Genomic DNA, 21,027 nt, shown 5'->3' on the forward strand with positions numbered 1-21,027 from the left:
TGAAGAGTGTTGAGTCGTTACCTGGTTGGTCCCTTGTACTGTGATGTATGGAAACTTTCATAGTGACAGTGCCTTCGATCACACCTCAAGATGTATGAGCTCATTCTTTTGCAGCACGCTCATGTGTTGCGTCTTCCTGAGGCCGTGTAGGCAGTGCAGATGCAATGCAGGCAAGCTCTGGGAACGTTTGGAAGAGAGATCTTCCTTTTTTACAGGGAATGTGGCAGAAGCATAATGAATCATTCACAGCTTAGAATTTAATAAATGGCTCCTCCTTGGCTAATTCTCCAGTAGGTGTGACATGGCAAAGGAAGACGCAAAGGTCAGGAACAGAGAAGAACAGCAGACCAAGAGATCAGGGTAGAATCATTGGAGGGTTTTCTGTGTCTGTGTTCTGCCTGAGCCTTCTCCAAAGCCAAGCTTCCTGACAAGTGGCAGTATTTCTCTATCTTGCTTCATCCAGGCTTTGTTATTTCATATCAAGTCTCGTAAAATCAGCAACTTGAAATGCAATAAAATCTGCATGCTTTGTTTATGTCCAACACAACTATATATCTTCCTCCTTACGCCCTGCACCTGGGATAACACGAGAAAGGGTCTCCTTCTCATGTCTTCACAGAGTGCCTTTGTTCCGGAATTTTTAAATCAAATAATTTACTTTGTATCCTGTTGTTGGGTAAAATATGTATTTCATATGCAGCTTTGGTAACTCAAGTATCTTATGAGACTTACATTCTTCCTGCTGCTGCAGTGTATTTTTTCAAATGTATCTGGTTTGAGTTGATGAATCTGAGAACCATAATCTGTATTTTTATTATGAGCTTCTTGGCACTGATGTGTAATAAATTCGCTTCATTACCCCATCCAGAAGAAATACTGCTAAGTTGAGGGCCATGAATGTTTCATATCAATATCCTGTCTTTAATAAAGCCTGGTCACTGCTGCAAAAAATGTGTCTGCTTTATGTTTTGGGATATTCGGGAAGAAAAATATGGAAAAGTGAAATGTTTTAGTGTGGGACTTCCTTCCTTTTCACTGCTGCTGTCTCCTTTGTCTTTCTGGCAGATATTGATGGTCCGTGCTCACTGGTCCAAGCTGCAGCTGAACTCAGGAGCAGGAGCTGATCAGTGCATCCGTCCTTCTGGTAGCTCACTTTCCACAATGCTCTGACAAAGAGTATTTTAAGGCTTGCTAGGGGAAAAGGAGGTGGTTACTGGTACTGGAGCCATCTGCCCTCTGAATCTAAATCACTTGAATATGAGGCACTGCCCTGCATTAAACAACTAGCCTAAACTCAGTCATGGTGCAAAAATCTCCATTTTAACAAGGAGGAATTGGACTGGCTATTCTCTATTTAGCTTAGATTCAGCTGTGCTCTGTCCCCGTCCATTCTGTGTTCCCAGTTCTGCTGGCACACGTTGCTCAGGACAGGGAAAGCACAGTCATGGCTGTCATGGATTATCTGCTCCTAATAACTGCTACAATGGCGACCAAAAGTCTGTCTCTAAGAACAGGCAGAGGCAAAATCTTTTGAGCAACCTAAGAAGGTGACACAGAAAGAGTGACCCTTGTGCTTACTGTAATTGTGTAAAGTGAAAGAAACTGAAAGAAAGTGGAGGAAAATAAACTGACTGCATCTTTTTATTATTTTATAATTTGAATACTTGCAGGAGATGGTATATATAAGGCCCATGCAGGTACAAACACCTAGCAATGCTGGGGGTTGAAATCATTACATACAACAACACTTGTTATCTACAGGAAAAAAAACACCTCAAGCTATGTTCTCATAACAAATGAAAGCGATGGCATAGTAGTTTTCCAAATGAGTGGTGATACCAAGTCTTCAGTTTACTTTGGAAGATGCTACCAGGATGTAATTTCATAGGTGGGTTTTCTGTACTGTTACAACTTGTCAAAACACACTTCAGTTAGTCCCATTACTGGAATCCCCTGGAGGAAAGCAGCCTTCAGAGAGGAATGAAAACCACAGCGTTCTGGCACAGATAGTTTCACCGTCTGTTGCATAATGGGGCGACTTGCTTGGTTACTCTGTTGTTTTCTGGTTCTGTCCATACAGAAAGATATTTGGAGGTAGTGCAGATTCAGAGTCAGACTATCTCGTGTGTGCGTGGGGGTTCAGGACACTTCACGTGCAGTGCCCTTAAGAGCTAATGTGTTAGCACTGCTCCAAACAGAAGGTGTCTACAGTGTGCATACACGATCCTTTGGTTTGGGAAACAACATCAGGTATTAGAACATTTGGCCTGAATTTTCCAACTGTATTGTTCATTGTTTGATTTGCTTTTCAGCTCACAAAGCAATACTTTTCAACTCTAACTATAGCTTATCACACCGAAAATGTGCAGTGCTGTTGCAGTTGCCGTGGCAGACTTTGCTCGTAACGACACATTCCATGTGGAGAGCAGCAATTCCATGCAGTGTAGCTAAAGGCTCGCTGGAACTTGAGAGAACAGCTGGCTTGGCTGATGGATACACGCTCTGTGATGTTGTTACTGAATTTGGGCTGACACCGTAAAATCTGACCCATTGGTGCTCCATCGCTTGTGGAGGGTTGCTGGACTCCAGCTGCATCTTCTGGCTCAGCAGTTGCTGGTGGTCTGCTGAGAAGCTGCGTGTGTGTGTGTGGTTGGGGTTCCTGCTCTCATGCCTCCAGGTGCAAGCAGATTCTGTCATAGAGGAGTGTGAGAATTGTTTGTCCCCAGAACTCGTCTTATTTCCAAGGGCTGTTATTTCGGTTGGTTTGTGTGGAACTTACTTGTGCCAACAAAGGTTGCTGGAGTTCACTTAGTTTGTGTTTTGGAGGTAGATGTTGAGCATTAGGCTGCAATGTCCTACAGGCTGGGGAGGTGCTGGGTCACACCTGATGGTGTTGGGGTGTCTGGCTGCACTGCAGGAAGGAAAGGGACCTCAAGGTGCTGCTGCCATGGGTTCTACTGCAAGGCGAGCAGTGGGTTCACAGCCAAACCTTACAGGAGGGTCCTGGTCAAAAACAAAAAAGCTGCTGAAGGAATAAGCTAAACCAATATGTGGTTCCGACACTTTTTTTCTGGTACAGTTCTGCCGTATGTATTTGCTAGTGCTAATAATGTTGGGGTGTTTACATGGCAGACATGGTATGAACAGAGTGGCAGGTTGCAATCTGAACTGGTGGTGTAGGCGCTGCTGGGAAGTCAGATTTATGGTATGGCATCTAAAAACAAACAAACCAAAACAACAATGGTTGAAGCAGGAAGATTGTTGTAGATAGTTAATTTAAAATTGTGTAATGGTAATTATGCAGTCTGGATAGATACTTACTCCTGAAACATAGAAAATAATAGTTCGGCTGAAATAATTGGACAGACAGCTATTTTTGCTTTGGTAAAGAGAGCAGAATTCTTTATTTTTGAAAACAGCCTGGGGCTGGTTTGGCAGAAAAATCTTAACCCAGCAGCCATCGTGCTCACCATCTGCTAAGACAAAGCCTTAAACAAGGTTGACTCCTCAGCAGAAACACAGCGTGTTCGCTTCTCATCATCTGAACTCCCTCAAGCTTCTGCATGTCAAAGCCACATCAAAGTCTGACCATGAGGTGTTTGTTTGGCTCTTCACTGGTCACTCCTGTCTCTGTCCTTCCATACATGAGAAGGCTGCTGTACTTTTGTCCCCCTCAGCTGTCTCAGAGCTCAGGGTGCTCTCTCCCTCCATCCCTAACAAGTGGAGACAGTGGGGATTACTCTGGGGCGTGTGGAGCCAACTGGCAGAAGGAAAGCATTGCACGATGTGCTTTCATGCTGGGTTATGGGGTGTGATTTAGTCTATTTCACCCCAAGAAGCACTTCTTAAAGACGCAGTTGAAGAGAAAAATTCCAGCTGACCTCTTGCTACCTGTAAAGCCGGGCTCTGCAATAAACAAAACAGAGGTCAATAGTTACCAGCTCTGCGCTGCCTTCCACCCCAACTGCCTGCAATAGCTGGACACTCCTGTAGGAAATTTTTAATAAAAGCAGGATTCTGAACTTCACTGAAAAAAAAAAAAAAAAAAAAAAAAACCAGGAACAAAAATCTGTCTTGGTGGAAAATTTTTTTTGTGTGAGTTTTTTTTCTTTTTTCCAACAGAAGCTGAGGAAATCATTATTCTCCCTGTCACTTTCCTTCCCACTAGAAACAGTGGGAGGAGGAAAGAGAGCACTAAAGATGGAAGAAAAAAGAAAAAAGAAAGAAATGCGTTTTCGACAAGTAGGAGGGGGGTTTCATTACAGAAAAGCTTGCAACACACCTTTGGCACAGCTGCTTCCACCCATCAGGCCACAAGACCGCATGTCGGCTGGTGTGGGCTACGTGACAGGCAGCTGTGGTAGTGGATCAGCAATGGCCTTAAGGTAGCTGCTTGTGAAAGCATCAGTTCCTTACAGAAATGGTTGTTACAACACCTGCATCCACAAAGAGAAGGCACCAAAGGCCCGCAGTTGTTGTAGGACAACCGCCAAGGCTGTCGGTGTTGTGGGTGAGCCACAGCAGCGACCTCCACTCAGACCCAGCAAGCTGCAAAGGCTGAACAGCAGGGAGTGACCATTCTAGCACTTCCAGTTCTGTACTTATGATAGTTTGAGACCATCATAAATTCCTATTTCATTTCTAGCACCTCATAAATTTAACCTCACTGATTAAAACCGCGGAGACACAGCGGGTCTCCATCAGTGTCTAAAGATGGGCACCTTTCACAAGCAGGAAATCCAGCATGGATGAGCAGGATTGCTCCTCGTATGTGATCCCTTCGGATGCTTTTGGTTTTTGGCGTGTTTTGGCCCAGCTCTTCAGAGCTGTCTGAACTCTCTGATGGCAGCCTCTGCATACATAAATGGATACGCACAGAGCCTTTTTCAGGATCTGGGATTGCCAACTGTCTGTCTGTCCTTCCTCCATTAAAGACAATGAGGCCAGTCTCGCTGGGAGTTTCCAGACAGTACAGTGTGGAAGCCACAAAATACAGTAGTTCAGATATAAAACTAGAAGGCTGTTGGTTTAGAGTTCCTGGAAAGCCTGGGATGGTGTACAAATGAGCTAATATCTAAAACATCTTCAAATATGTTTCTACATCAAATGTTGCACAATTAATGCTGCAGAGGAATAAAAAGTAGAAACAGACTTGCTTTTCTGTGCAACAGGACAAGTGTGTCACATCCAGGGATTCCAACAGAAAAATGTGATCTTCAAATAAAAGTCTGATCTATGTTGTCAGTCTAACCAAATGTATCAGATTGGGACAAACAGAGCTGTAGATTCTTGCATAAAAGCAGAGGAGTTCTGACCATCCCTTTCAGGCAGAGTTTTGTCTTTTTGAGGTCCTCTCTTTTAGATTAATAGGTATATTAATGCATTAATTAGACTTTTCCTTGGGGTCAGAGACGGATGAGCACCAGGGCTGTGCTGCAGATTGCTTCAGCTGCCTCCTGCTGTCTCTGCATGTAGCTCTGATCTTTTTTGATAGATATTCTCAAGCTGTGTTTCTTAATGAAACTGTCTTTGGAATAGCAGTTTGTGGGGTGACAGGGCTACAATTTTTTTGCAGTTGCGTATCTGAAACAATTTTATGTACTGCTTGAGATTGCTGCGTTCAGTTCAGTAGTTCCAAAGACACTTCTGTTCCCTGCAGACAACGTGCTCCTGTAGCACGTACAGATGGAAGCATCGTTTGTTGACTGAGTTTCTCCAGTTGCATGTGGAAATAATTGAATGACACAAAGAACGGCATTAAAAATGGCTTGTGCTTTCCTTGCTTGGTTTACAGAAGAGGTCTGTTGAGTCAAATGCTTTGGACCTGGCTTTGGCTTCTCATGCTCATCCTGAGGCTCTCGTCTGCAGTTTCACAATCCGTCTGTACAGAACTTCCCGAAAACACTCAGGCTCTTTGCAGTTTTCAGCTTGAGTATCCAAACTCATTCAACAGTCTTGGAAGTGAGTGCCTTCATAAATCTTTAGGCCGCGAGATGTGCACGGCAAGACCTTCTCATGGCCTGCCTAAAGTGCTCAAACAATATAAATATGGTATAGATACCACTAAATAATACGTCTTGGAAAGCCTGAGTCAGAAATACTTTTATGTTCTTGTTGACCTCTTTCAAGTTGACAAGAAAGCCTCATTTTCAACGTAAAAAAAACTGAATGAAGATGTTACTTCTAGGCGTTATAATCATCTTAAAAAGCTGTGACATACAAAATGAAGGAAAACCAAAGCAATTAAGCCAGATTTTCATCTTTTTTCTGCACCTGAACCTGTAAACTTTGCACGTGAACCCCCTATGCCTGTTATTAACATACTGATGCACATTAAAGTGAAAATGGAAGGTCAGGTTAGGTAGCAGGGCTCCGTTTGTGTGGTTTGTTAGGCAGCAAAGTTCACTTTGCACGTGCTGATGCGGTGTGTCATATTTCCTCAGACGAAACCCAAGGACAGTTTCTCAGAACTTGTCAGCCTTGCGTCTCAGAAAGATTTGGTTGGTCTCACTGCAGCTGGGAGGAGCCCACAGGCACAACTGAGTGTTGAGCGTGTGAGGTTCAAACTATTTCACCTTGTCTGACTCCACAGTCAGTTAGGAAGGTCACTGCATCGTGTATTTTGTTTATTGATGTCTACCAACACCTAGCGCTTACATCTGAACAAGGGAGGAAGAGAAGAATGTTCAAGTTTACAGCTCTGGCACAAAAACTTACAGCATTATAAAAAGAGCCTGATATCTTTATGAGTTTGTTGAACTAGAGAGATGTTTGCTGAAGAAAAATTTTTATTTCCATGTTTTAAGACTGCTTTTCCATTTTTACCTCCAGGAGGTAGATGTGATGTCAGCTGTTTTCAGTTGCTGAGCAAGTAAGCAACTCTTCTCGCTTGTCCCTAGCATGGCTTCAGATTTGGCTTCCCCAGGGATACAAGCATAGTTTGTATTTCTGCATCTCTGGGACAGAACGGAGTTGTTTAGTTTCGTGTTTCGCATTTTGGTTTTGTTTCAGTCTCACTAAGGTTAGCAGAGCTGTGTTAAATTCCCAAACCAAGTAAAACAAATCTTCTACGGTCTGTCTGATCTTCCAGCCTTTTCATTTCTGATGTTAAGACATTTTTATTTCTGATTTGCTATGCACAAAAGCCAAAATGACTGAAATTTTGATTCTGGATCAAAATCTGGCAGTGAGTAGACTATGAAACTGTGAGGGAAAACATCGCTCTGTATGCTTGAGACGTGAAAATTAATCGTTTAAGCACAAGATTTTTTCGGATGTTTAGGTTTGCTATATGAATTGTCCCACTAATACTGGCATAAATCTTATATAAATATCTTAAGTAATACAAGTGTTTGCTTATAGCTTGTTTGAGTTTGAATTCGCTTCAGTTGCTTTGGCAAAACACTGCTCCTGAGAGAGAAAGAGTAATTGGGCCCCCAGCTTTCAAGGGCATGACTACAGCTGTGAGTCACCTCATTACTTTCAGTGCTGTCCTGGGACCCTTGATGAGCGCCGCTGGTCGGAGTGCTGCATCCCAGGGCAGGCACAACGCGTGCCAGCGAGCACAGTGTGCCAGGTGAGAGACCAGCACCAGCTCAGAGGGGAAAGAAGGGCAAGGACTTGTAGTGCAAAGTGGTCTGTGCAGTAGGCTGTACCCTCCCTCTTGCTTCCATTTCTCAAAGGGAGGCTTGTCAGTTCCCTAAGATGAGTTTGTCAAAATTAAATCAAAAAGAGGATGAATTTAACTTACAGATACCTAAGACTTTCATTTTTATTTTTTTAATAAAAACTTGGAAATGTTCATATATCTATATACATACATAGGAACACATACACCCACAGATGTAATCTCCCATTTGCCGCAGAGATAAATGAAAGTCCTCTGACTGTGACCCTTTAAAATTACTGTCCTGTAAGTCAGCTGGAATTGCTTTCAGTCCAGTTGGGTCAAATAAGTCATGAGATTCCAGATTCATTTCTCCCAGATCTTTATGTGACTCGGCACCTGAGCAGGTTGTGGTGCTGAGCCCCATTGCTTCAGGAGCACAGGTACCTATGGAACACCCAGCCGGGTGATTTGGGCCCCTGTAGCTGCAGCTTGGCAGGCCAAGAAGAGCACCCAGCCACAGCTGAGCGGTGTGTTTTAGTACCAGTAACTGGTTTTCCTGGGGATTTTAAAATGTCAAAAACTCTACTAAAGTTCATGAGCCTTTAAAGAAAAAGGTCCTGACACAAGAAAAGAAGCAAAAAAGAAGTAGGAGAGATAGAAGTCCATCTTGCTTATGGCATGTGGTGAAATTTTTCACACCTGTGCAAATTGTTTATAGAAGGACACTCAGCTGACCCGTTGGTAGCGTTTTGATTACTTGCTTTGCATGGGTGTAAATGATTAAGTGAAGTGCCAAGCAGTGGAGGATTCAGCATAATGATAGCACTGTTTTAGCTTGCTCTGCACGGCTTGTTCTATTAATATATGTGGTCAGGAAGGAACGCAGTCTCACTTTGCTAAAATCTGAAACTCGGTAAAGCATAATATGTGCAGTATTAATTTTGGTTTGACACCTGCCAGGCAAAGATCTTCACGAGCCAAAGGCATTCTTCTAAATGGAGTTCCATCTGTTGCGCAGACCTTTGATTGTGATATTTCTGACTACTCAAGCCAAAGCAAAAAAGAATAGCCAGCTTGATGAGAAATCTCTAAGTAGAATGAGCGTTTTTATCGGAGTTAAAGTATAACGGCTTGTTGTCCTGTTTGGTTTAAGTTTGGTAAGGGAAAAATGTGTAACTAGTTGTGTTATATAACAGAACAGTCCCTCGTGTTGGCAGCGCTAGCTTTGTTGTTGCATGAGAGAAACATCCATAGTGAAGTCCAAGTGCATGATTTTATCTTTGAAATGCCTCAGCCTTGAGGAATATTTCTAGGGAGGAAAGTTGCTAGTAGAAACTTCACTCGTTCATTGTGCTTATTGGCAGATAAACATCCTGTGGATCCTGCTATGGCTCTTACAGGCAGAGGAGCAGCAGAATTAATGCGTGACACAGCTCCTTGAAAGACATTTGAAGTCAGTATTCAAGTAGTTTCTGTCAAAAGAAGTTATGTGCCAATCCCTCGACAAAAATTGCGTGGTGAGTTTGTCACATAGCTGACAAAACAATCATTAATTGCTCTGTTGTCTTTGTTTTGCACTTAGAGTGGGTGAGTTCTTCTGTCAGCGCTGCCCTGCCCACCTGGATAAACACTGGTTTCCTATGGAACCATGAGAAGTCTGCTGCAGATACGAGTGTGCCTTATGATCGTCATGACTTCGTACAACCAACCACTGATTGTTAATTATTATTTGTGATAGTGCAGAGAAGAGACTTGATTGAGGGAAATGATGGCTCTGTATGGTTCAGACTCATAATTAATGGTTGAACGTGTTGTGAGTATTATCAAACTCCACTGAATTCACTCAGAACTACAGAGCATTCAAAATTAAATAGAAATTCACAGATGTACTTTAGAAACTGATTTTCAACATTATTTCTAGAGCTGACTCTTGGTGTGACTGACGGCATTTAAACCGGGGACTCTTGTCTCTGCTCTGGCAGGCTGTCAGATAGCTTTGTACTCACACACAGCTGCACTTGGCTTCCAAAAGGGTCTTACCTGTTTTTTCCATAAAACTTTTCAAGGCATATTTGGAAAAATCTTTGGCCAAGATCTGAATGCTGAGTACTTGTATTTATGCAGTTGTTCCAAGCTCAGGTGTTCCTCAGAATCTTCCCATTAATGGGATGTTTGTTTCTTTTTTCCTTAGTGCCGCATGCCGAACTATCATAGAATCATTAAGGTTGGAAAACACTTTTAAGAACATCTCATCCAACCATCAGCCCATCCCCACCATGCCCACTGACCACATCCTTCAGTGCCACATCCACACAGCTCTGGAACACCTCCAGGGATGGTGACTGCACCACCTCCCCGGGCAGCCTGTGCCACTGCCCAGCCACTATTTTTGAGAAGACATTTTTCTTTCCCAATTTTTAGCTAAAGTATCACTGCAAGGATGCTGTGGCTTCAGTGCTGCGTGTGGCTTATTTATGTACAACAACGTTTTGTAAGTAAATGCATGTGATAAACAAATAAATGTAAATCCATGGGAAACATCAAGCACGATGTATTTCCACTTCAGGTACTACAGCAATATCATGTAATGCTAAAGCTAAAAAAGCATAAAAACGCAGTCTAATTCAGTCCAGTCCTGTCTGTAATGCTCAGGTGATTCTGCATGAAAACAGAGCAGGTGTTACATCCTGCTCTGTTTGTCCTTTCTTTGCGTAGAAATTCTTTTCCTCTGATGCATCAATAGATGTCATTTAATGTATACAGTCAATTATGTGATTTCTCGGTGTGCAGCAATGGAGAACTACTAGGTAGGATTGTAATTATTTAATATTTGCATGTGAAGCAGAACAAAATCCATGGTATTAACTGCTGAAACGTCATCCCTGCTCTTCCTGATAGAAAGCAATTGAAAAGTGAAAAATGGATTAGCTTCAGCTCTTCAAACCCCGGGATTGTTTCTGGCAGCATGAAGAGAGTGAAAGCATGGATTTATTTAGGGACTTCCCTCTCAATCTGTTTAACATGGATTAAACAGGGCTAATACTGAAGGCTAACAGTCTGTAGAAATCTGTGGAGGTAAAAACACGTTAGACACATTACAAATAATAAATCCTGGAAAACTATGCAGCTACTGGAACAGAATAGTGAGAATCCAGTTGAAACCCTTTGTCATGGATGTTTGTGTTTCAGGTTTTACTTTTCTGCTGCCACATCCGCAGCTACTTTGCATCCATTAGTAAGTGATAAAGAAAACATGAATTAGCTGCTGGTCCTGAGCCATAACAGAAACATCAGCATGTTGTAGATTTACAAGATTTTATGACGCCTTTTCTTCCTACTCTAATATCACAAGTTTTTTTAATGGGACGAAGCATGAGGCCTTACAGAGCATGCAGATGAGGAGGTTGCCAGTGAATGAAGACATACGTACCTTTTAATTACTGTAGAAATGCATCATCTCAGCATGATGGAGTTGAATTTGGTGCCATAGGTGGGTAGGGCTTCACTTGAGGGAGACTGTTTAAAGTTGCTGTGGATGGGATTATCGCAGAATCATGGCTGCATTTTTTCTACGCACTGACTGTCGGAGTTTTAGATTCATATTTGTTTAAAAAGAAAAGCAGAGACCTTCCTATTATGCGGAGCATCTTAAAAACCAGCATGATGTGGAAGAACGCAGCCAATCTTTGGAACGTATATTTACTTTCGTTTTGATTAATGTCTGATAATTTAATTATGAGAAGTGGAAACGTAAATTACTGTAATAGAAGTACACTTAATGGTAAGTGTGTTTTACGATCTCTAATTGCCAAGGTTGGTTTTAATCATATACATTCTGTATATTAATGACTGCGTGTGTTCATAAGATCAGAAAATACCATCTTGCAGAAACTTTAAAGTTCTGCATCTGTGAAGCCTGCCTATGGCATATACTCAGGTGAACATAAAATTCTCTGTCAAATTTGTTCTACTGTAGCATCGTCAGTGCAGCTTTCTCCCCTTGTGTGCGCTTATAGTACAGCCTCCATTCTGTAGTTTAGTCAAAGTATGTAAATGAAAAACATTTGATTACATTAGAGAAAATAGATTGTATTTATTCTGGATTTATCCAGGCATTCTTGAGAAGGTAACCAGGCCTGTTCTTCCTGCAAAGCTGCAGGTTTTCCATCACCAGGGTTTCCCTGTGTCTATACAACTCTATGGAAGAAGAGGGAGTTTCCAAGTGGAGATCAGCGCATTCATGGCAGTCATCATTAAATGATGTCCCCCAATATAATGAAATGAGATGAAAGAGGTAGGCATGACTCTCCCTCTGGTAATGGTCGGAAAGCTGCAGAGGAGGCAGCAAGCATTGGCAGATGGAACAACGACCACACTCTGCCGCCATGACAGAGAAACAGCTGGGCATGTGCTAAAAGCAGAAGTCTGTACATCTTCTCTGAGTTATTTCAGGCTTCCTTCCTAAATTACTTTAATCTGAGAGTATTAACTTTATATACAGAAATATCAATAATGGGGTCAGATTTCCATGTTCAGGTATGGCAAGGTATGGTTCCGTTTTTCTCATTCCCCGGTCCAACACTTTATGAAACTCAGTGGCACCAGGGAGCAGACCATGGCGGTTTTGAATAGTCTCTTCTGGATGGACTGCACGATCCATATTTATAGATTTAGAGAAAAAAACACCTGTATGGTGATATATAGAAGATAAATATTTTTCCATATGCCACAGAGCATGATTATTTGGAGCTGCTGCAATTCACTGATGTTCGCTTCCCAGCCTTTGAATCAGTTTGATGTATAATTTGCAGCAACAACAAGAAGAAAATAGCACCCAGATGATGCTGTACAGCTTGATTTCTGGATAGTCTGTTGTTCTTTTTTTTACTCATCATCAGATTGAGCTACTTTGTTGTGTTTGAATGGGTATTGAATCAGGCCTTTTGAAGTTCACAAGTAAATAACCTTATAGTGCTTCCTTAACATTATAAATTTGCACAGGACAGAATAAGTGCTGCATTCCCCATGCAAGCCCATCAAATAAATCCAGCATGGTACACTCCCATTCAGCGCTCCAGTCATTTATTACCACAGGTTGGCTTAATGCTTATGAATTTGGATATGCTGTAGGAAGATGGCAGGCATATGCCTTCCATTTTGCCTGTTAGGACAGGGCTGGGAGAGAAGAACTGAACAAGAAAGCAGAAGAGCAGCCCCACAAAAGGAGGCCCACTATCACCTCCCATCCCCTCTTCTAACAAATCAAGCCAACCTACCCCCTGCAGTTACCTAGCAGTTACCTTCTTTATTCCATCCTTCTCACCATGACCACTTTCACCATCTGGTCTTTGATTTAGTGAAGTAAATTACTTGCTAGGAGCCCTCGGGACTCCTAATTTCCTCTTTCCCTTTCACCCAAGGTCCGTGGTAGCTCATGGAGGGCTGCTGCTCTCCAGAATCTCAGATCCCTCCGTTATCAGCAGCCTTACACGCTCACCTCCTCATTCACGTTCGATAGCCCCATCTCAAAGCTCTTGAAAGCTTGTCCCAACCTGATCCTCCAAGTGTTGTTCTGCTTCATGATCCAGTTCTGCTGTTGTGCTCAGCCCAAGGGGATTACACTTTAAACTACATGGTTATATGCAGGTTTCTTGCTATTATGACACTTAGTCATTAAATAATTCCTGGAACATAATGCACCTGCCAAAATACACAGCACACAGTCTGACAACCACGACCAGGCCTGCTCAGTACTGGGTCGGCTGTTCAGGCTAGTTGAACAAGTGCACTGCATTTGGAGGGGGCTGGAGGAAAGCAGCGACTGGCACTAGTTCTTTCTTATGTATGTTTTCACAGAATCATGGAAGCGGAGAATGGGTTGGGTTGGCAGGGACCTTAGCAATCAACTGGTTCCACACCACTGCCACAGGGAGGGCTGCAGCCCACTACATTGGGCTGCCCAGAGCCCAGCCCTTAGCTGAAGTGTTCCATGTGTCTGGCTGCTGCCACGTGAGTGTTCATGTACTACAGAGCTGTTTTGTTGTCACTGGGAGTTCCCATCTTCTGTAATGTAGTTTCCTAGTAACTAAAGCTGTGCTGTTCTCCTCTGAGGGCTGTTAAGTATACTTGTGTACCCGGAATACCTTCTGAACCTGTTGTCCAATTTCAGGAAGCCTGCCTACTTGCTGCAGTGGAGAAGGATGATTTCATAAGTACACTGGGGATCAATAAGCAGCCAGAGAGGTCCTGTGAGGACTGGCTGAAGCAGGAGTCAATCAGCTGCGGGACTCACACCTGGGGAAGCAAGGCTTTTTTTGGGTCTGTACTTGTGGGACTGCTCGCTCCAGCTTTAGCACTTCTCAGGGAAGAAGTGTACTCCAGATGCCAGAAAAGATGATTAAAGACGACTCTGAAATGCTTGCTTTGAACTCTTTAGATATTACGAGTAGGATCTGGTAAGGGTGTCAAGAGAATAAAAAGGGCTAGGCAGTTGAGTCCAGATCACTGAAGGACTGTACTCCTACCAACAGGAGATGCAGAGGCCACAAGCATGCCTAAGAAATTATTCCTTTATGCAGCCTCATTCCCAGCTGTGCAAGATTTGAAGCCCAGAATCACCTGCCTGTTTGTGAGGTGATAATACAAAAATAGGAGTGCTTGCCTAGTGCTTTGAGCCAAGGATCTTGTGTTTGATTTTATTGTGTCTAAGCATACCTCTTTCTTCCCAGGAGTTTTCTCTCTCTCCACCAGTCTCTGTTCTGGAGGTTAGGAAGCATTCTTGACCCTTCACAGGGAAATCTTTCTATTTTTTACTGAGATTATTATCAAGAGAAAGAGAACAAAGTAGAACTTTATTGTGTAGCTCAGAGAGACTTGGATTCCAGTCTCTTCCAGGACTGCTTATCTTTTCTTATCCAGTGAGTGCACATGGCCATTTTAACAGATAAAATACAGAGGCAATGCTGGAAGCAGAGACCAGTCCCCAGAACATCCTTTCCCAAGGGGCAGCTTTAACCAGCTGTGGTTAGATAACAGGTGGGCCCAGTTATCCCTGGCTCCCTAACTCTGTCCTCAGCTGCCTATGGAGTTTGTCCTCCAGGATTAAGCCACAGCTGATTGGGACTTTTTCAGCACTTTGGATTCAGGCACATCATTTCCATCAAAGTATTTTTTTACACAGCAGACAGGAACAGCCAGTAAAATGAATGGACTGCGTATGGAAGAAGGATCTCTGAAACTCTTAACAGACGCTTTTGGTAACATGCAGAGAAGTCATATTAACACAGAGTCCTTTAGACTAAACCATAAAGCATTTTGGGCTGCTGGTGGTTCTGAGGAATCAGCTGGGCACTTTGCAGATCACCCCAAAACACCTCAGTGCTTCCTGCTGCTGCATCCTGTGCTGGAACTGTGCCTGCTTGCTCCCCCGTTCAAAGCTCACTTTTGCTGGACTTTATGTTACATCCTCTCACTTCTGCCAAGGGGGGGCTGAGCTGGGGTGAGTTTCATTTTCCATCCCCCTGATTGTTACAACATCTTAAAGTTTTGTGCTTTAAGCTGGGAATGTCTCGAAGAAAAATGAATGCCAAAGTAGGAACCGGATGCTTTTGCCCCAGACATATTTTTGGCATCTATCTGGGTTACTCTGTTTTGTTTGGTCACTGTCTGTGATAATTTCTATTTATATCCAGGTCTGTTTCCTGTCCACACTCACCAGAATGGCTGTGTCTCCCACTCTGAGCCATGGTCCAGAAGCACACAGGCTGGTAGCTGCCGATGTTTCTATTTTGTTTTCAGCTGGGACAGTTAGGATTAAGGTTGATGGTGGATGATCTTCCTTGACCTGTTAGAGCCAGTGGCAAGGAGCAGCAGGTGGAGAAGCCTGTCCCTTTGTGCTGCAGGATTCAACAGGAGAAGCTACAGTTCTCACTCTGGATCAGTTCCAACTCTGAATCCAGGGTGAAGAGCATCGTCCCTGCTTTCAGCCCTGTGCAAGAGGCTTTTTATGATCCCAGTGCTGCTCCAGCAATCTGGCCTTGAGCAGTCCTGCCCCAGGTCAGCGCACTCCCCAGCACAGAGCTGTCAGCTTGCTGTTTCTCAGGAGCTTGGTGGTTTCGGTGTGAGCAGCAAGAGCCTGGACTTTCAATCTCCACAGCATGCAGCCATGACACTTCACAGCACAAACCATGTCCACAGCTATTGTGGTCTTTCATTTGGCCTGCCCTCTGGAGGTAGAAATGCCACAAATGGTCTTCTCAGGAATACCCTTCAGCACCTTCCAGGTCCCCCTGTGAAACAGAGCTCTCACCACTACAGCAAGATAATGAACAGGCAGCCCAGTGGCGCCTCAGATGCAAGTCAGGTCACCCCTCCCCAAGCCCCACTTCTCCCCATTTCCAGTGGTGCAGTATGAATTTCGCAAGCCTGTATCTGTCTTAAGCACGGACATCTTCATATTGGACCTGTCTAAAGCTAGAAAAGCTTCATATCTTTGCAAATTGAGCTTTTAGTTTACTGAATGTGTATTTCAAATACAGTCAGAGCATCTGCATAATTGGAATTTATACTGTAATCTTGCTACCTCCTTCAGCCTGTTCTGACCAATGCAGATTGTAAGCGGGGGTCTGCAGTAAAAATAACCAAAACAAGCTGTCTTTAATGTTTTTGCAATGTGTTCAAACCAGCTTGGTTGCTGAGGACAGAAGAAGCATTTCCCTTTTACCTGAAATGCCCTTGTGTTTATTAAATTAAGAGTGTTATTAATCATAGATCATATCCAAACCTTTATATGATTTTACATTTGTCATAACTGAATGATCTCACTAAATATTTCTGTATACCTCTAAATAATGTTGCCTGTCATGTAATACTTGTCTCGCGTTTTTCTCAGTGAGAAGTGAGCTGAAAAAGAGCTATCACAGAAAATAAAATGGGACTAAAGTAACAGGCCTTTGTATTAAATTTAACATTTGGCTCCTGTCCCAGAATTTCCTGCATCCATATTGGAATCAGATGCTAGCTCAAGATGAAAAGATTTCCTGGATGGGTTTTATTCTTATTCTTATTAAAGGGCTGATAACAGGCTGAAGGCAAGATACTTGTTGTAGTAAAAAAATCTGCCTGATATCAAAGGCTGGATGGACAAGCTGACATATATTGTTGTTAGGCCTCCCTGCTTGATCACATTTCAGTACCATAAAATCATTCTGCTAGTGAACATGAGATGTAAAAATCTTGATGTGAGAGCAAAAAGCTCGGGCTGGCAGGTCCTCCTCCTGGGCACGGAGTTCCTGCTTAGTATCTGAGACAATACGTGAGTTCAATAGCAAGAAATACTGTTGGCTGCAGTGCAGGGTAGCTGTCTATTGTAAATCGTACTTCTTATCAAATACTTGGACTCATATTTGTGTTAATCGCAGGAACTCAGTGGTCTCGATGTGCCCGTGGAACTGGCATTGTGTGTAATGGGGGGTCAGCCCCATGGAGCTGCACTTCCTTCTTCAGGAGAGTTGTGCTGGGGTGACAGGCCGTGTAGGCTGGGCCTTCTTTGCCACTGCTGACATTGCCAACAAAATGTGCAGCCATAGAGTATGCGTGCTATAGAGCCCTTGTCTTTGCAGATGCATTCTTGGGAGGAGGTGAGGTGTTCTTGAGCTCTGTGATGAGGGCTGAAGCCACTGACCCGGCACAAACCCTTCTGTCTCTGAAGCCACTGAAGCTGAAAGATGATCTGGACATTCAGCCTTTGTTATCATAACTGGGACCTGTGCAAGGAAGTTGTGAGGCCTGTGCCCTACCCAAAAACCAGCCGGTTCCCTTGGCACCAGGAGATGAGAGGTCCCAGTGCTGTGGTTTAACCCTGCAGGCAGCTCAGCAACACCCAGCCACTTGCTTGCGCTCCCCAGATGGAATGGGGCAGAGGATCAGAAAGGGAAAAGTGCAGGAACCCATAGGCTGAGATAAAGAGAGTTTTGTAGGTAAAACAAAAGCCATGTACATAAGTGAAGCAAAGTGAGGAACTCATTCCCTTCTTCCCATCACCAGGCAGGTGTTCAGCCACTTCCAGAAAAGCAGGGCTCATTGTGCGTAATGGTTTCTTGGGAAGACAAATGCCATCTCTCTGAAAATCCATCCTTTCCTTCTTCATTCCCCTGGCTTTTATTATTGTGGTCCATGATGCTGTATGGTATGGGACATCCCCTTCGTCAGTCTGGGTCAGCTGTCCTGGTTCTGTCCCCTCCCAGCCCATTGCTGGCAGGGCAGCATGAGGAGCTGAAAAGTCCTTGGCTCTGTGCATGCACTGCTCTGCAGCAATGGAAACAACCATGTGCTATCAACACTATTTTCATCAAAAATCCAAAACACAGCATCACATGAACCCCTAGGGAAAAAATAAAAATAAAAAATCTCTATCCCAGCCAAAACTGTGACACCTAGATGCTCTCCAGAAAGCAATTTTGCCTTTACTCAAAGCAGCTCCGTACAGCACTCATGTGTGACTGGGCTTGAACAGTACAAATGTTTGCAGGCTCAGGGTAACCTATGCAAAAACAATTGTTGTTTTGAGATAGTGGAGTAGTGCTTTCTAGTGTTGCTGTTCTGCTGTGGCAGAGACTTTGAGCAGGGTACTGGAGCTATAAATTAGATTTTGCAGATCGACTCCTCTGAAGGGAAGCTGCTGTTTCAGATTGGCAGGCTATAATTAGCATTTTCCTGAGGTTATTTTTGCTCTGTTTTGACGCAGTATCATCAGTGACAAGAGTAGAGTAGCAAAAAGAAATGACCCTTCATTTCAGCTTGTGATCTCAAAAGGTATCAGAGAGTGAATACGTTCTACAGATACGCTGCTTTTCTAGGTACACCTTTTCAAAGCAACTGGTCTGTGGTTTGAATTTAAAGGCAGAGAACTCTTTCACTAGCACTGGGCATTTACAGCATCAACATCAACATGTGAGCTTATACCCAGCGCTCCTTTTATAGTCAACAGAGAGAAACGTGCATTTTTAGAGGAGTAATTCATCTAGTCTATTTTAAACATCTTCTTTCCAATATATGAATTGTATTCTAGAAGAGCCTATTTCTCTCCTCAGCAGTAATTAATCCTAGCACTGTTAGGGTTTATTCAAATAAAAGCCCCCGAAGCTGGCCACCCAAAGATGATTTTGCTGTATATGACAGTGAACAAAGGGTAAGCAGCATCTTAGGAGACTGAAAAGGCTTTCTGGTAACTAAGGAATCAGTTATTTCTGAGGTACACAAACAGAGAGACAGGACCAAAGTGATAAGGTTATTATTGGTCCCATATGTGTCATCGTACAACAAGGCTGATTTTCAGAATGTGCCGACTGCTGGAAACATGTTCCTTCAGAACCTTTCTTGTTCACTCCCCCCAGACTCCATAATTACTTCTGAAAGTCCTGGCTTCAGAGTGGAATTCTGATATCTGGATTATTGGCATTCAGAAGCTCCAGGCTCTCTAATAAGGTCCATTGAGCATTAGTTTTCCTCTAATTAATCTTGTATTTGATTATGTAATTCATTTTTTCTGGTTGAGTGTGCTTGCCATTTCTCTAATTAATTGATTATTTCACCTCAGCTTTGCTTATTCTCTCCTTGTCAAGGTTTTATGTTAATATTTGCAACATTGCCTAGTGATGTGATTTTGCATTTTCTTTCTTTTGTATTTACAGATTCAACCGCAATTGCCCCACGTATTCTGAAGAGTTCACCCACAGATCAGCAGATGAACAAGCTTGCGAGGAAGCTGGGACCTGAATGGGAGCATATTGTTCTGTGCTTGGGTTTGTCCCATACTGACATCTATCGATGTAAAGTCAATCACCCTCACAACGTTCAGTCACAGATAGTAGCTGCGTTTGTCCTGTGGAGACAGCGTTTTGGGAAGAGTGCAACAATCCAAAGTCTGCAAGCCAGCCTGATGGCAGCAGAGGTGGATCCTTCTGTGATGCAGTACGTGCTTGAGTAAAGCCTTGCTTTGGAAGCTTTCAAGTTCTTTGCTAAACTGAGTACATCACTGAGATGAATTGAAGATCTGGTGCATCAAACTGGCAAAATTGGGCTTGAGAACTGTGATTTTATTAAGATTCCACATTTCGGTTTTCTGTGGCACCTTGTGACTTCTAATTCTTTTCATGCCAGATTTCTTTTTAGCAGGCATTGAAAAATGGATCGCTCTTTCCTCTTTCTTTGCTATTCCAGTGGGGATATAGGGTGACGCTTAAAGTCCTTGCATGCAGGAGGCCCTTCAGCAAGGTTTCCCTTTTCACTGTGGGAGCAACACTTGATTTAACCTGGACTGTGGACTAAGAGCCGTTTTTACTGCTGATCCATGCCAGTTCCCTGATATCCCAGTAAGAAATGAGAATAATCACTGTTACTAATGCAGCGATTATACAGCAGTTACTGCAGGTGGCCCGTTTCACATTTGTCAGAGCCTTCGCGCATAGCATTTCTTGTTTGGGTAGATGGCTGCCACCTTACTCTACCTTTCAAACTGAAATGAGATGACTTCTAAGTTTCCCATCTTTGTCTCAGCTAGTAAACTGGTGTCTGCTCAGTCTTTGTACTACAGCATGTGTGCAAAGGCAACAGAAACGGCCAGCTGCTCTTAAAGACCTGATGGAAAGAGGCTAAATACATGTTAATTCTTTATGGGCACTTTACTGTACTGTAAATGAGGAACAATGTTTGAGTGCAGGGTTTCCAGGTCTATTTATGAGCAAGTTCTGGTCGACCATTTCATCTATACAGAGTCATTGCCAAATAACTTCCCATCCTACAGGATCTGCTCCATATAATTTAACAGCTTAACAGGCTTGTCAGAATTCTTTACTAGGGAAAGAATGAGCTTTATTGCCTTTTTCTTTCTTTTTTAATTCTTCCTTTACTCTGATTTTTGAAGCCATTTCCCAAAGATGGGTAATTAGGAAAAACAAAGACATTTTCAGGAAACATTGTCTGCCTTGCTTTTCAGAAGCATGAAAAGAGAAAATGTGTCCTGCAGGTCCCTAAGTGATCTGGTGGAAGTCTTCTGCTTACAGTTTTCACCTTCTGTAAATCATGATCCTGTTATACCTCACTCAGATCTTAATTAATCATATCCTATTACAGCTATTTACAGAGTCTAAGTCTATCAACAAGTCCCAAATAAACAGTTTAAATCAATTTAGGCCGTGTTATTTATTTTACTAGTTTGCGATGCTTTCATTCCAGCATATACTTCTTGTTGAAAACCGTCCTGGAGGTACACAGAGGCATTTGGCAAATTCTTATAGACACGGTGCAGAGCAAGGAGTGTGAGGACTCTGAACCTGTTCTGCTGTGAGATGAGCACCAGCGTGACATGCATGTTAGGGAAGAGGGCCAGCGCGGTGTCTGTGGCAGCAGGGAGATGTGGA

The 21,027-nt window shown here is 43.1% G+C and overlaps 1 protein-coding gene across 7 annotated transcripts in view; it reads left to right on the forward strand.

Annotated features, from left to right (window-relative positions):
• Positions 1-20,794, forward strand: part of CRADD (CARD and death domain containing adaptor protein) — a 72,555-nt gene extending 51,761 nt beyond the window's left edge. For 4 of the 7 annotated variants that reach the window (XR_014943051.1, XR_014943052.1, XM_015858248.3 and 1 more), the window contains one exon: positions 19,300-20,794. Coding sequence is in view for 5 of the 7 variants with exons in the window: in XM_015858248.3 (XP_015713734.2) it covers positions 19,300-19,595 (296 nt within the window). In the remaining 2 variants the exon portion in view is untranslated. Of the gene's footprint in view, positions 1-1,065; positions 1,145-9,191; positions 9,347-19,299 lie in introns of those variants that run through there. The other 3 variants (XM_085538591.1, XM_085538594.1, XM_085538585.1) reach the window with 2 other exon arrangements.
• The last annotated feature ends 233 nt before the right edge of the window (positions 20,795-21,027 follow it).

The sequence above is a fragment of the Coturnix japonica genome, chromosome 1, assembly GCF_054131305.1.
Source record: "Coturnix japonica strain WE chromosome 1, WE-NBRP24, whole genome shotgun sequence".
Lineage (NCBI taxonomy): Eukaryota > Metazoa > Chordata > Aves > Galliformes > Phasianidae > Coturnix > Coturnix japonica.